At 47.2% G+C, this 15,097-nt stretch overlaps 1 protein-coding gene across 3 annotated transcripts in view; it reads left to right on the plus strand.

Moving 5' to 3' along the window:
* Positions 1–4,996: 4,996 nt before the first annotated feature.
* The window catches only part of ythdc1 (YTH N6-methyladenosine RNA binding protein C1), an 84,086-nt gene continuing 73,985 nt past the window's right edge, over positions 4,997–15,097 (plus strand). For all 3 annotated transcript variants that reach the window (XM_078214152.1, XM_078214154.1, XM_078214155.1), the window contains exon 1: positions 4,997–5,131. In XM_078214152.1, the coding sequence (XP_078070278.1) occupies positions 5,104–5,131 (28 nt within the window). In that variant the 5' untranslated portion in view covers positions 4,997–5,103. The remainder of the gene's footprint in view (positions 5,132–15,097) is intronic.

Genomic DNA, 15,097 nt, shown 5'->3' on the forward strand with positions numbered 1-15,097 from the left:
ACCTGCACTTGGACCATATCCCTCCACACCCCTCTCATCCATGAACCCGTCCAAGTTTTTCTTAAATGTTAAAAGTGACCCCGCATTTACCACTTTATCCGGCAGCTCATTCCACACGCCCACCACTCTCTGCGTCAAGAAGCCCCCCCTAATATTCCCTTTAAACTTTTCTCCTTTCACCCTTAACCCATGCCCTCTGGTTTTTTTCTCCCCTAGCCTCAGCGGAAAAAGCCTGCTTGCATTCACTCTATCTATACCCATCAAACTCTTATACACCTCTATCAAATCTCCTCTCAATCTTCTACGCTCCAGGGAATAAAGTCCCAACCTATTCAATCTCTCTCTGTAACTCAGCTCCTCAAGTCCCGGCAACATCCTTGTGAACCTTCTCTGCACTCTTTCAATCTTATTTACATCCTTCCTGTAACTAGGTGACCAAAACTGTACACAATACTCCAGACTCGGCCTCAGCAATGCCTTATACAACCTTACCATAACACTCCAACTTTTATACTCGATACTCCAATTTATAAAGGCCAATGTACCAAAGACACTCTTTACGACCCTATCCACCTGTGACGTCACTTTTAGGGAATTCTGTACCTGTATTCCCAGATCCCTCTGTTCAACTGCACTCTGAAGAGTCCTACCATTTACCCTGTACGTTCTTCTTTGGTTTTCCTTCCAATCTGCAATATCTCACACTTGTCCGCGTTAAACTCCATTTGCCATTTTTCAGCCCATTTTTCTAGTTGGTCCAAATCCCTCTGCAAGCTTTGAAAACCTTCCTCACTGTCCACCTACACCTCCAATCTTTGTATCATCAGCAAACTTGCTGATCCAATTTACCACATTATCATCCAGATCATTGATATAGATGACAAACAACAATGGACCCAACACCGATCCCTGCGGCACACCACTAGTCACAGGCCTCCACTCAGAGAAGCAATCTTCCACAACCACTCTCTGGCTTCTTCCATTGAGCCAGTGTCTTATCCAATTTACTACCTCCCCATGTATACCTAGCGACTGAACCTTCCTAACTAACCTCCCATGAGGGACCTTGTCAAAGGCCTTGCTGAAATCCAGGTAGACAACATCCACCGCCTTCCCTTCATCCACTTTCCTGGTAACCTCCTCGAAAAACTCTAATAGATTGGTCAAACATGACCTACCACGCACAAAGCCATGTTGACTCTCCCTAATATGTCCCTGTCTATCCAAATATTTGGAGATCCTATCCCTTATCACACCTTCCAATAACTTGCCCACCACTGACGTCAAACTTACTGGCCAATAATTTCCCGGATTTCTTTTGGAACCTTTTTTAAACAACGGAACAACATGAGCCACCCTCCAATCATCCGGCACCTCCCTCGTGAATACTGACATTTTAAATATGTCTGCCAGGGCCCCTGCAAGTTCAACACTAGCTTCCCTCAAGGTCCATGGGAATACCCTGTCCGGTCCTGGGGATTTATCCACTCTGATTTGCCTCAAGACAGCGAGCACCTCCTCCCCTTTAATTTGTAAAGGTTCCATGGCCTCCCTACCAGTTTGCCCTATTTCCGTAGACTCCATGCCCGTTTCCTCATTAAATACGGATGCAAAAAAACCATTTAGTATCTCCCCCATCTCTTTTGGTTCCATACACAGTCTGCCACTCTGGTCTTCAAGAGGACCAATTTTATCCCTCACTATCCTTTTGCTCCTAACATACCTATAGAAGCTCTTTGGATTTTCCTTCACTCTGTCTGCCAAAGCAACCTCATGTCTTCTTTTAGCCCTCCTGATTTCCCTCTTAAGTAGCTTCTTGCACTTTTTATACTCCTCGAGCATCTGATCTGTTCCTTGCTGCCTGTACATTTCATACAACTCTCTCTTCCTCTTAATCAGTGTTACAATCTCCCTCGAGAACCAAGGTTCCTTATTCCTATTTACTTTGCCTTTAATCCTGACAGGAACATACAAACTCTGCACTCTCAAAATTTCTCCTTTGAAGGCCTCCCACTTTCCATTTACATCCTTACCAGAGAACAGCCTGTGCCAATCCACACTTCCCAGATCCCTTCTCATTTCATCAAATTTGGCCTTTTTCCAGTTCAGAACTTCAACCCGAGGACCAGATCTATCCTTATCCACGATCAGGTTGAAACTAATGGCATTATGATCACTGGATCCAAAGTGTTCCCTCACACTCACATCCATCACCTGCCCTAACTCATTTCCCAATAGGAGATCCAATATCGCATCCTCTCTAGTTGGCACCTCTATATACTGATGTAGAAAATTCTCCTGAACACATTTTACAAACTCTACCCCGTCTAAACCTTTAACAGTATGCGAGTCCCAATCTATATGTGGAAAATTAAAATCCCCTACTATCACAACTTTGCGTTTCTTGCAGTTGTCAGCTATCTCTCCGCTGATTTGGGATTTGGGATAAAAGGTTCTTTCTCAGAATGGCAACCGGTGACAAGTGGTGTCCCGCAGGGTTCAGTGTTGGGGCCACAGCTGTTCTCTTTATATATTAACGATCTAGATGACGGGACTGGGAGCATTCTGGCCAAGTTTGCCGATGATACAAAGATAGGTGGAGGGGCAGGTAGTATTGAGGAGGTGGGGAGGCTGCAGAAAGATTTAGACAGTTTAGGAGAGTGGTCCAAGAAGTGGCTGATGAAATTCAACGTGGGCAAGTGCGAGGTCGTACACTTTGGAAAAAAGAATAGAGGCATGGACTATTTTCTAAACGGTGACAAAATTCATAATGCTAAAGTGCAAAGGGACTTGGGAGTCCTAGTCCAGGATTCTCTAAAGGTAAACTTGCAGGTTGAGTCCGTAATTAGGAAAGCAAATGTAATGTTGTCATTTATCTCAAGAGGCTTGGAATACAAAAGCAGGGATGTACTTCTGAGGCTTTATAAAGCACTGGTTAGGCCCCATTTGGAGTACTGTGAGCAATTTTGGGCCCCACACCTCAGGAAGGACATACTGGCACTGGAGCGGGTCCAGCGGAGATTCACACGGATGATCCCAGGAATGGTAGGCCTGACATACGATGAACGTCTGAGGATCGTGGGATTATATTCATTGGAGTTTAGGAGGTTGAGGGGAGATCTGATAGAAACTTACAAGATAATGAACGGCTTAGATAGGATGGACGTAGGGAAGTTGTTTCCATTAACAGGGGAGACTAGGACGCGGGGGCACAGCCTTAGAATAAAAGGGAGTCACTTTAGAACAGAGATGAGGAGAAATTTCTTCAGCCAGAGAGTGGTGGGTCTGTGGAATTCATTGCCACAGAGGGCTGTGGAGGCCGAGACGTTGAGCGTCTTCAAGACAGAAATTGATAAATTCTTGATTTCTCGAGGAATTAAGGGCTATGGGGAGAGAGCGGGTAAATGGAGTTGAAATCAACCATGATTGAATGGTGGAGTGGACTCGATGGGCCGAATGGCCTTACTTCCGCTCCTATGTCTTATGGTCTTATGGTCTTATGATTTGCTCCTCCAATTCTCGCTGACTATTGGGTGGTCTATAATACAAGCCCATTCATGTGGTCATACCTTTCCTGTTTCTCAGCTCCACCCATAGGGCCTCTGTAGACAAGCTCCCTAATCTATCCTGCTGAGTACCGCTGTAACATTTTCCCTGACCAACAATGCCACCCCTCCACCTTTTATCCCTCGGCCACTATCCCGCCTGAAACATTGGAACCCTGGAACATTGAGCTGCCAGTCCTGCCCCTCCTGTAGCCAAGATTCACTAATGGCTATAATGTCATATTTCCATGTGTCTATCCATGCCTTCAGCTCATCTGCCTTTCCCACAATACTCCTGGCATTGAAATAGACACACCTCAAAAAATTATTTCCACCACACTCTACCCTTCCATTTGTGATTTTGCTTGAACTAACCTGTCTTTTTACCCCTGCTCCACTATGTGCTCTGGCACTCTGGTTCCCATCCCCCTGCAAATCTAGTTTAAACGCTCCCCAATAACACTAGCAAATCTCCCTGCAAGTATATTGGTCCCCTTGTAGTTTAGGTGTAACCCGTCTCTCTTGTACAGGTCCCACCTGCCCCAAACGAGGTCCCAATGATCCAAGAATTGGAAACCCTGCCCCCTGCACCAGTTCCTCAGCCACGTGTTCATCCGCCCAAGCATCCTACTCCTGCCCTCACTGGCATGTGGCTCAGGTAGCAATCCTGAGATTACTACCCTCGGGGTCCTGCTTTTTAACTTCCTTCCAAGCTCTTTGCACTCACTCTTTAGGACCTCCTCACTCTTCCTTCCCACGTCATTGGTACCGACGTGTACCACGACATCTGGCTGATCACCTTCCCACTTTAGAACGCTATGCACGCGATCAGAGACATCGCTGACCTTGGCACCTGGGAAGCAACAAACCATGCGGGAGTCTCTGTCCCAACCACAGAACCTCCGGTCTGTACCTCTGACCATCGAGTCCCCTATCACTACTGCTCTCCTCTTCTTTATCCCACCCTTTTGCGCTGTAGAACCAGACTCAGTATCAGAGTTCCGGCTGTTGCAGCTTGTCCCAGGTAAAGCATCTCCCACAAATTTAAAGGCACTACTTCATGATCATGCTTCTTTGTGTGTGTTAATTCAAATGTCATTACAAATTATTTTCCCATAGGAAGTTTAAACATTTTTTGATAATAGAAAATCAAACTGGATTATTGGAACAAGACCATCAAAAAAATGAATGACATGGGGGAGACTTTTCAGAAATGTTGTTTGTTCCAGCAATTTGACTGCATATTTTGAGTTTAACTCTGAACTGTTCAGAGTTACGTTAACTGCGGCTTGAATCTGCAGTACATTGGTTTTGATCGAATGCAAGGTTCACTCAACAATTTCCAATCTCTAGAATCAAGTCCGCCCAGTGACTGCTCACCGGGGGGCGGTGCTGATTGTGACGCTACGACGGCACCCATTGTGACGCGAGGCAGCGCGGAGGCCTGTGGGATGACGGCGATCCTCACTGGCGGCGCCATTTTGCGAGCAGCGGATAGTGGGCAGCGGCGATAGCGCAGCCCCCAGGGCGGAACGAGGCGAGCCTCTCCACATCATTCATGGCGACCGAAATTCGGGAGGATAAAGGTAAACTAAGGCGCTGCCGCCGCAACTACTTTGCATCAGGGGGTGACTGCGAGTCGAAGAGGAGGGGGGAGACATGAAGGGCCAGGGCCCCTGTGGGCCTCTTGTTTAAATGGCGCGGGAGGGGGATGGCAAAAATCCGCGAGGACCGCGCCAATCCAGGCACCCACTGGCGTGTTGTGAGGAGGGTCAGTTGTTACATTGTGCCCAGCTCTGTGTCCTGTTCACTGCTTCCATAGCCGCCCCCCCACCCAATATCCGGAGGGGGGGGGGGGTGCGCCTCGCCGCCATGTTACTTATGTCGGTGTTAACACCCCCCCCCCCCCCGGCTTGTTCCCTTCCCCCACTTCTTGAGGCAGGGAGAAGAAAAGAGTGTCTAAAGACAACATAAAATGGGGTAGTTTTCAGCGGGGTGAAAGCAGGTTGAAAAGTTGGTTAATAAAACATAGGCAACCTGGGCTTTATAAATGGGGCACAAGGTCCAAAAGCTAGAAAGTTATAAAAAAAACTATGAAAGTGGTTCTGTCTCAACTGGAGTGTTGTGTACAATTTGGGGCATCACACTTTAGAAAGATGTGAAGGCATCACAGAGGCTACAGAAAAGATTCACGAGAAAAGTTCCAGCCGTGAGTCACTTCAGTTTTGTGGATAGATTTGAGAATCTGGGGCTGTTCTCCTCAGGGAATAAAGTTGAGATTTGATAGAGACATTCAAAACCATGAGGGGTCTGGTCAGAGTAGGTAGAAACTGTTTCTCTTGATTGAACCCTGGGCAGCATGGTAACACAGTGCTTAGCACTGCTGCTTCACAGCTCCAGGGTCCTGGGTTCGATTCCCGGCTCGGGTCACTGTCTGTGTGGAGTTTGCACATTCTCCTCGTGTCTGCGTGGGTTTTCTCCGGGTGCTCAGGTTTCCTCCCACAGTCCAAAGATGTGCGGGTTAGGTTGATCGGCCAGGTTACAAAAATTGCCCCTTAGAGTACTGGGATGCGTAGGTTAGAGGGATTAGCAGGTAAAATATGTGGGGGTAGGGCCTGGGTGGGATCGTGGTCGGTGCAGACTCGATGGGCCGAATGGCCTCCTTCTGCACTGTAGGGTTTCTATGATTTCTATGATGATTTCACTGCTGCCTCGCCCTACGGAGTCTTAACACCAGGTTAAAGTGTTAGACTCCTTACTGTGTTTACCCCAGTCCAACGCCGGCATCTCCACATCATGACTACCATTGGCCACGCAGTACCAGGGACCCAGGTTCAATTCGAGCCTTGGGTAACCCTGGAGTTTGCATGTTCGCCCTGTGTCTGCGTGGGTTTCCTCCTACAGTCCAAAGATGTGCAGGTTAGGGGGGGGGATTAATGGGGTAAGTACATGGTTATTGGGGTACTGATTGGGATGCTCTGTCGGAGAATCTGTGCAGACCTGGTGGCTCAAATGGCCTCCTCCTGCACTGCAGTGATTCTATGAACAGTTGAGAACCAGAAGATATTGATGCAACTTGAGTGGCAAAATGGTTAATGGTGGCATTAAAAAAAAAACATTTGCCGCAGCGTGCATTTAGGATCTGGATTAAACTACCAAAGTGTTGGGGCAGAAAATGGAGGCTTTCAAAAGAGAGAGGAAGACTTTGTCGGGTTAAGAGGAATGAGGATGAGCGGAGTGACCTAATAGAGCACCAGCATGGACTCAATGGGCTAAATGATCTTCCACTGTCCTGTGATTCCTCTTGGTTTGCCTGTGCATGTGTTCTGGGAAAATGTCACCTGCAGATCCATGACTCTTGCTTTTGAGTCAGCGAAGGTTGCATTTGAGTCACATTCGGGAGACCTGTGTGCAAAATTCAAGTTGATGCTCCAGTGCAGTAATGAGGGAGTGCTGTGTTGTTCTAACAGGCTTTCAGATGTGATGTTAATTTGAGGCCTTGTCTGTCCTCTGGGTGACTAAAAGGTCCTATAGCACTGCAGAAGATCTGGGGAATTCTCCTGCTGTTTAAACTATTATCCCTCAGTCAGCACCTAAAGCAGATCTAAGAGCAATATGGGGTTATGTTGGAAATCTGAAAACCATTAAATGGTTAAACTCGCCAGGTCTAGCATCATCTGTGAGAGATGTGATTGATGACCTTTGGGAACTGGGAAGAGTTTGAGTGAGTGGTTTTTAGGCAGTTAAGAGGCAATGTGCAGAGTGGGGAACAAAGGGGAAGGCTTCTAGGGCGGATCTATCTGGCTGTTGCAATAGTCCTGCCTACCTTGGTATCTGTTGCAAGAGTCCTGTCCATCAGCTGGACAGGCACTGTGGCTGACAACTACTGCTCAAAGGTGGTGAGGTGGCAAAGCTTGGGGGCCCCACCACCAGTTTTTGCCCGCTCCCGTCAGTTATGCACAGTCTTATCCTGTGGGGACATCAGGGAGAATTGAAAACCTGATGGATGGAAGATCACCGTGTGGGATTCGACAATCGGGTGGGGATTTTCAGGGCTGTGCCTCGGCAGTCTGGGGCTGCCAGAGGGATTGGAGGAATGTAGTGGAAGGCCACAGGGTGTCAGGGATGGCTCAACATTGGTTCCATGTGTCACACCTGCAATGTCAGGATGGGATGGACACTCACCTTTGCTGCCCAAAGGAGGTCCTGCATGCTAGTGCTCTGGCACTGACAGCTGCAGCCACTGCCTCCCAAGCCACATTGGCTGTCCAGCCCTTGGTCATCTCCAATCTGGAGTGGTACATAATTGCCCACCTCTCCTCAACAGCATCCAGTAGATGGGCCAGCTCAGTATCATTGAAGTGTGGGGCACTGCTCCTTGATGTCATCTTCCTGGCGCGATTGCTTGTCTTTATATAGAGGTCTCCCTTGTTAAGAGAGTTCAGCTGCAGGCAGTTCGGGCGAGTTCTCCACCCATCTAGTTCGGGCTAGATGGGTGGAGAACTGGCTTGGTCACAGAAGACAGAGGGTGGTAGTGGAAGGGTCTTTTTCCGGCTGGAGGCCTGTGACTAGTGGTGTACCGCAGGGCTCTGTATTGGGACCTCTGCTGTTTGTGATTTATATAAATGATCTGGAAGAAGGAGTAACTGGGGTGATCAGTAAAACTGGCAGGACTTGCAGATAGTGAGGAACATTGTCAGAGGCTACAGAAGGATATAGATAGGCTGGAAATTTGGGCAAGGAAATGGCAGATGGAGTTCAATCCTGATAAATGCGAAGTGATGCATTTTGGTGGGAATAATGTAGGGAGGAGCTACACGATAAATGGAAGAACCATAAAGGGTGTAGAGACGCAGAGGGACCTGGGTGTGCAAGTCCACAGATCTTTGAAGGTGACGTCACAGGTGGAGAAGGTGGTGAAGAAGGCATATGGCATGCTTGCCTTTATAGGACGGGGCATAGAGTATAAAAGTTGGGGTCTGATGTTGCAGATGTATAGAACGTTGGTTCGGCCGCATTTGGAATACTGCGTCCAGTTCTGGTCGCCACACTACCAGAAGGACGTGGAGGCTTTGGAGAGAGTACAGAGGAGGTTTACCAGGATGTTGCCTGGTATGGAGGGGCTTGGTTATGAGGAGAGATTGGGGAAACTGGGGTTGTTCTCCTTGGAAAGACGGAGGATGAGGGGAGACTTAATAGAGGTGTATAAAATTATGAAAGGCATAGATAGGGTGAACGGTGGGAAGCTTTTCCCCGGGTCGGTGGTGACGTTCACGAGGGGTCATAGGTTCAAGGTGAAGGGGGGGAGGTTTAACACAGATATCAGAAGGACATATTTCACACAGAGGGTCGTGGGGGCCTGGAATGTGTTGCCGGGCAAGGTGGTGGAGGCGGACACACTGGGAACGTTTAAGACTTATCTAGACAGCTATATGAACGGAGTGGGAATGGAGGGATACAAAAGAGTGGTCTAGTTTGGACCAGGGAGCGGCGCGGGCTAATTGTTCCTGGTTTCTCGTTTCAAGGCTTCATTCTACGATCATCTTGCTGGTGCCAGTACAGAGTGAGACTGCGGATAGTTGGGAACCTGTCTCGGGGGCAGGGAATTCATATGGTGTTCGTGGAAGTGGAAATGACTAGGGTTGGGAAGCATTTTCCGATCGGGGCCATTGTGATCTCCTGGACTCGTTTCGATCGCCTCAGGGGGTCGGAGAGGAATTTCCCAGATTTTTTTTTCCCCATATTGGCCCTGGGGTTTTTCACTCTGGGTTTTCGCCTCTCCCTGGAGATCACATGGTCTGGAATGGGGGGGTGGGGGTAAGTTAATAGGTTGTAATGAACAAAGCATCGTAGCTGTGAGGGACAGCTCGGTGGATAGGATATTGGTAGATAGGCTGGAAAATTGGGCGGGGATCCTGGATTCAGGATTCAATCCTGGACCAGGGAGCGGCGCGGGCTTGGAGGGCCGAAGGGCCTGTTCCTGTGCTGTATTGTTCTTTGTTCTTTGAGTCACATGTCCGATTGGTCAATTTCAGGGAGGATAATGTAGAGGCTGTTTGGTTTCAATAGGGGGAGGCAAGAGCTACTTTTCTGGAGTTAACTTTGCAAGGGGGGTGGTTGGGGTGATGTTGATGCAATTTGAGTTATTCATGATTTTATTTGATATCAAGAATACAATCTCCTACAAAGTTGATTAGAAACATAGAAAAACTACAGCACAAACAGGCCCTTCGGCCCACAAGTTGTGCCGAACACATCCCTACCTTTTAGACCTACCTATAACCCTCCATCCTATTACGCTCCATGTACTCATCCAGGAGTCTCTTAAAAGACCCTATTGAGTTCGCCTCCACCACCACTGACGGCAGCCGATTCCACTCGCCCACCACCCTCTGTGTGAAAAACTTACCCCTAACATCTCCCCTGTACTTACCCCCCAGCACCCTAAACCTGTATCCTCTCGTAGCAGAAATTTCCACCCTGGGAAAAAGCCTCTGAGAGTCCACCCGATCTATGCCTCTCAACATCTTATACACCTCTATTAGGTCTCCTCTCATCCTTCGTCTCTCCAAGGAGAAAAGACCGAGCTCCCTCAGCCTATCCTCATAAGGCATGCCACTCAATCCAGGCAACACCCTTGTAAATCTCCTCTGCACCCTTTCAATCTTTTCCACATCCTTCCTATAGTGAGGCGACCAGAACTGAGCACAGTACTCCAAGTGGGGTCTGACGAGGGTCTTGTATAGCTGCATCATTATCCCTGGACTCCTAAACTCAATCCCTCGATTGATAAAGGCCAGCACACCATATGCCTTCTTAACCACCTCCTCCACCTGCAGGGCTGATTTCAGAGTCCTATTGACCCGGACCCCAAGGTCCTTCTGACCTTCTACAGTACTAAGAGTCTTTCCCTTTATATTGTACTCCTTCATCCCATTTGACCTACCAAAATGGACCACTACGCATTTATCTGGGTTGAAGTCCATCTGCCACTTGTCCGCCCAGTCTTGCATCCTATCTATGTCTCTCTGTAACTTCTGACATCCCTCCAGACTATCCACAACCCCACCAACCTTCGTGTCGTCGGCAAACTTACCAACCCATCCCTCCGCTTCCTCATCCAGGTCATTTATGAAAATGACAAACAGCAAGGGTCCCAGAACAGATCCCTGGGGCACACCACTGGTGACCGACCTCCATTAGACGAATAAGAAGCTAAGCTTTTCAAGCTAGTAAGGCTCCAGATACATTTCATGAGCTGGATTGCCTGGAATTGTTGGTTTAATTATCTGAAATCCAAAGATTATCCGTGATGGTTCCACTGTCTGGATCAAAAATATCAATGTTAATTTGGCGCTTGTTAATGCTAATGTGTACATCAGCTGCCAGATGAGAAAACGCATACATGAGATATTCGAGGGAATTGTCTGCTAACACAACACCTGGAGCACAAAATACAATTCTTCAGTTTAAGAATGCTCATTCAAGTTAAAGTTTATTTATTAGTCGCAAGTAAGGCTTGCATTAACACTGCAATGAAGTTACTGTGAAATTCCTCTAGTTGCCACAGTCCAGTGCCTGTTCGGGTCACCTAACCACGTCTTTCAGACTGGGAGGAAACCGGAGCATCCGGAGGAAACCCACTGGGAGAACGTGCAAACTCCACACAGACAGTGACCCAAGCCGGAAATCGAATTCAGGTCCCTGGCACTGTGAAGCAGCAGTGCTAACTACTGTGCCGTCCCATTATTGTTGAGTCAAATCTACACTGATACTTAATTTCTTCTATTCCCTGTTGTACCTTTAAAAATAATTATGGCATTATTTAGCATGTGATCCAGCTGTGGGTTTGAGATGAGAAAACAACCATCAGTTTTGTTTAGTTGGTTCTAATCTGATCTATGTTACCATGCCAGAATAATATGCATGACCCTTCTCTTAACCTTGCATCTCATGTGGCCTTGTTGCCATTTTGTTAATCACAGATGAAGCATTTCTGCTCATATTCTTCAATAGTTCTCCATCCACTTCGATCTCACAATCCTACTTCAGTTTCTGTCCCTGGAAAAATCTCCCTACCAATTCATTTACTGAATCCCAACTTTTGGCCAACTGTTCACACAACACGGGGCGGCACAGTGGTTAGCACTGCTGCTTCAAGCTCCAGGGACCTGGGTTCGATTCCCGGCTTGGGTCACTGTGTGGAGTTTGCACATTCTCCTCGTGTATGCGTGGGTTTCCTCCGGGTGCTCCGGTTTCCTCCCACAGTACAAATATGTGCGGGTTAGGTAGATTGGCCATGCTAAATTGCCCCTCAGTGTTCTGGGATGCGTAGATTAGAGGGATTAGCGGGTAAAATATGTAGGGATATGGGGGTAGGGCCTGGGTGGGATTGTGGTCGGTGCAGACTCGATGGGCCGAATGGCCTCTTTCTGTACTGTAGGGTTTCTATGATTTCTATGATTTTTGCAGCGAGTGAACGTGCGCTCTTGTGTCTGCCTTCGCTGTTCTCATTCCCCATTAAAACAATTATTTTCTTGTAGGCTGGCTGTTCCATCTGGTGCAATTCTTGTCACTGCTCCCTAAGATTCCTTTCTGCACGAGCTGGAACTTTAATCTTTTCTCTGCTGTCTCCTGTGCCTTCTCTAAGCTCATTTTGTCCATGTGCTTTGACCTATACCCACTAAACTACTGAGCACTCAACTTCCCTTTCTTGCCCCTATGTTAAACTGATATTGTTAGCAGTTCTCCATCTTCTCAGGTACTGTCCCCTTCAAATCTACCGTCATCACCACCCCCCCATCTGCAAAAAAAAACAAATTTTGACATCCTCAATTCTTGCAAGCTATCAGCCCATATCTGCCCAGACTGATTGTGGAGAGGCATTGGAGGAGGATAGTTCCATTCTTATCAATCCAGTCATAGTGAGAGGAACAATTGCAGTAGCTTATTTTCTTGCTCCAGCACTACTAACCTTTGGTTAGAATATAAATCCATGACCTGCTCCTATTCCTTGACTAAATGGTGCCACTTGGCAGCATCATCTGGAGAAACAGCTTTATCTCGCGTCTGTTGACACCTTCACTGTTTCTATATTATCACACTGCTTGTCTGACACCTAGCACTGGTGCAGAAAGATTCCTCCAGCTAAATAATGGGAGGACTATTGTCTTCTATCCCTATTGCAAATCCTATTTATGAGCCATTGACTCTATCACTATACCCGGAAACTGCCGAGTCTGAACCAACCTATTTTCAACCTTGGTGTCACATTTGACTAACAGCAAAGAAAAGTACAGATGTGCAGGTTAGGTTGATTGACCATGCCAAATTGCCCTTTAGTGTCAGGGGGACAAGCAGGGTAAATATGTGGAGTTATGAGGATAGGGCCTGGGTGGAATTGTTGTCGGCGCAGGCTTGATGGGCTGAATGGTCTCCTTCTGCACTGTAGGGATTCTATGAAAAGTACAGCACAATAACAGGCCCTTCAGCCCTCCAAGCCTGTGCCGATCATGATACCCTAACGAAATTAATAAGAAACCTTCTGTCTGACCGTGGACCATATCCCTCCATATTCATGTACCCATCCAGATGCCTCTTAGGGTGACACAGTGGTTAGCACTGTTGCCTCATCGCGCCAGGGAACCTGGTTCACTTTCAGCCTTGTGTCTTTGTGGAGTTTGCATGCTCTCCTTGTGTCTGTGTGGGTTTCCTTTGGGTGCACTGGTTTCTCCCACACTCCAAAGATGTGCGGTTTAGGTGGATTGGCTGTGCTAAATTGCTCCTTAGTGTCAGGGGGATTAGTAGAGTAAACACATGGGGCTTTGGGATTGCACCTGGGTTGAACGGCCTCTTTCTGCACTGTAGAGATTCTATAAATCTTGCTAATGTGCCTGCTTCCACCACCTGGCAGTGCATTCCATGCACCCACCACTCTCTGCATGAAAAATCTCCCCCGCACATCTTTCTTATACTTTCCTCCTCTCACCTGGAACCTGTGCCCCCTTGTAATTGACATTTTCACCCTGGGAAAAAGCTTCTGATTATCTACCCTGTGCCCCTCATAATCTATCAGGCCTCCCCTCAGCCTCCATCTTTCCAGTGAAAACAATTGTTTTTATTTAACCTCTTTTCATAGTCAACACCCTTGAGACCAGGCAACAGCAGCAGCAGCCAGAGCAGTGGCACCACGACTGGCTCTGTTGTTAAGCAGGGAAGGACAAAGAGGACTAGAGTAATAGTTATAGGGGTTTCTGGAGTTAGGGGTGCAGATAGGCGCTTCTGTGGATGTGAAAGAGACACCAGGATGGTTTGTGAAGGACCCTCTTGGGTCTAGTGACCACAATATGGTCGAATTCCTGATTCAGATGGAAGAGGAGAAAGTTTGGTCCCAAACCAGTGTCCTCTGTTTGAACAGAGGGAAATATGATAGGATGAGGGATGAATTGGCTAAGGTAGACTGGGAGAGCAGGCTGGCAGGTAGGATAGCTGAGGAACAGTGGAGGATTTTTAAGGAGATCCTTTTCAGTTCTCAGCAAAAATATATTCCAGCAAAAAACAAGGATTGTAAGAAAAGGGAGAACCAGCCGTGGATAACGAAGGAAATAAAGGAGAGTATTAAAATAAAAACAGCTGCGTACAGAGTGGCCAAAAATAGTGGAGAAACAAGTGATTGGGAAAAATTTAAGAAACAACAAAGAGAGACTAAGAAAGCGATAAAGAAAGGAAGGCTAGACTATGAAGCTCGGCTAGCAATTAATATAAAAAATGATAGTAAAAGTTTTTATAAATATATAAAAAGGAATAGAGTGGCTAGAGTGAATGTTGGACCCTTGGAGGACGAGAGGGGGGAGTTAATAGTGGGAAATGAGGATATGGCTGAGTCTTTAAATAAGTTTTTTGTGTCGGTCTTCACGGTGGAGGACACAAATAGTTTGCCAAATATTAACGATAGAGGGTTGGCAGCAGGAGAAATACTTAATACAATTAATGTTACCAGAGAGGCAGTGCTGGGTAGACTAATGGGACTGAAGGTGGACAAGTCCCCGGGTCCGGATGGAATGCATCCCAGGGTATTGAAAGAAATGTCAGAGGTAATAGTGGATGCGTTAGTGATTATTTATCAAAACTCGTTGCATTCTGGGGTAGTGCCGGTTGATTGGAAAACGGCTAATGTTACGCCGCTGTTTAAAAAAGGAAGGAGACAAAAGGCCGGTCAGCTTAACGTCTGTAGTAGGGAAAATGCTGGAATCCATTATTAAAGAGGAGATAGCAGGGCATCTGGATAGAAATGGTTCGATCAATCAGACGCAGCATGGATTCATGAGGGGAAAGTCGTGCTTGACGAACATGTTGGATTTTTATGAAGATGTGACTAGGGCGGTTGATGGAGGAGAACCGGTGGATGCGGTGTTTTTGGATTTCCAAAAGGCGTTTGATAAGGTGCCCCATAAAAGGCTGCTGAAGAAGATTAGGGCACACGGAGTTGGGGGTAGTGTGTTAAAGTGGATTGGGGACTGGCTATCCGACAGGAAGCAAAGAGTCGGAATAAA

The sequence above is a fragment of the Mustelus asterias genome, chromosome 6, assembly GCF_964213995.1.
Source record: "Mustelus asterias chromosome 6, sMusAst1.hap1.1, whole genome shotgun sequence".
In the NCBI taxonomy this organism is placed as follows: Eukaryota; Metazoa; Chordata; class Chondrichthyes; order Carcharhiniformes; family Triakidae; genus Mustelus; species Mustelus asterias.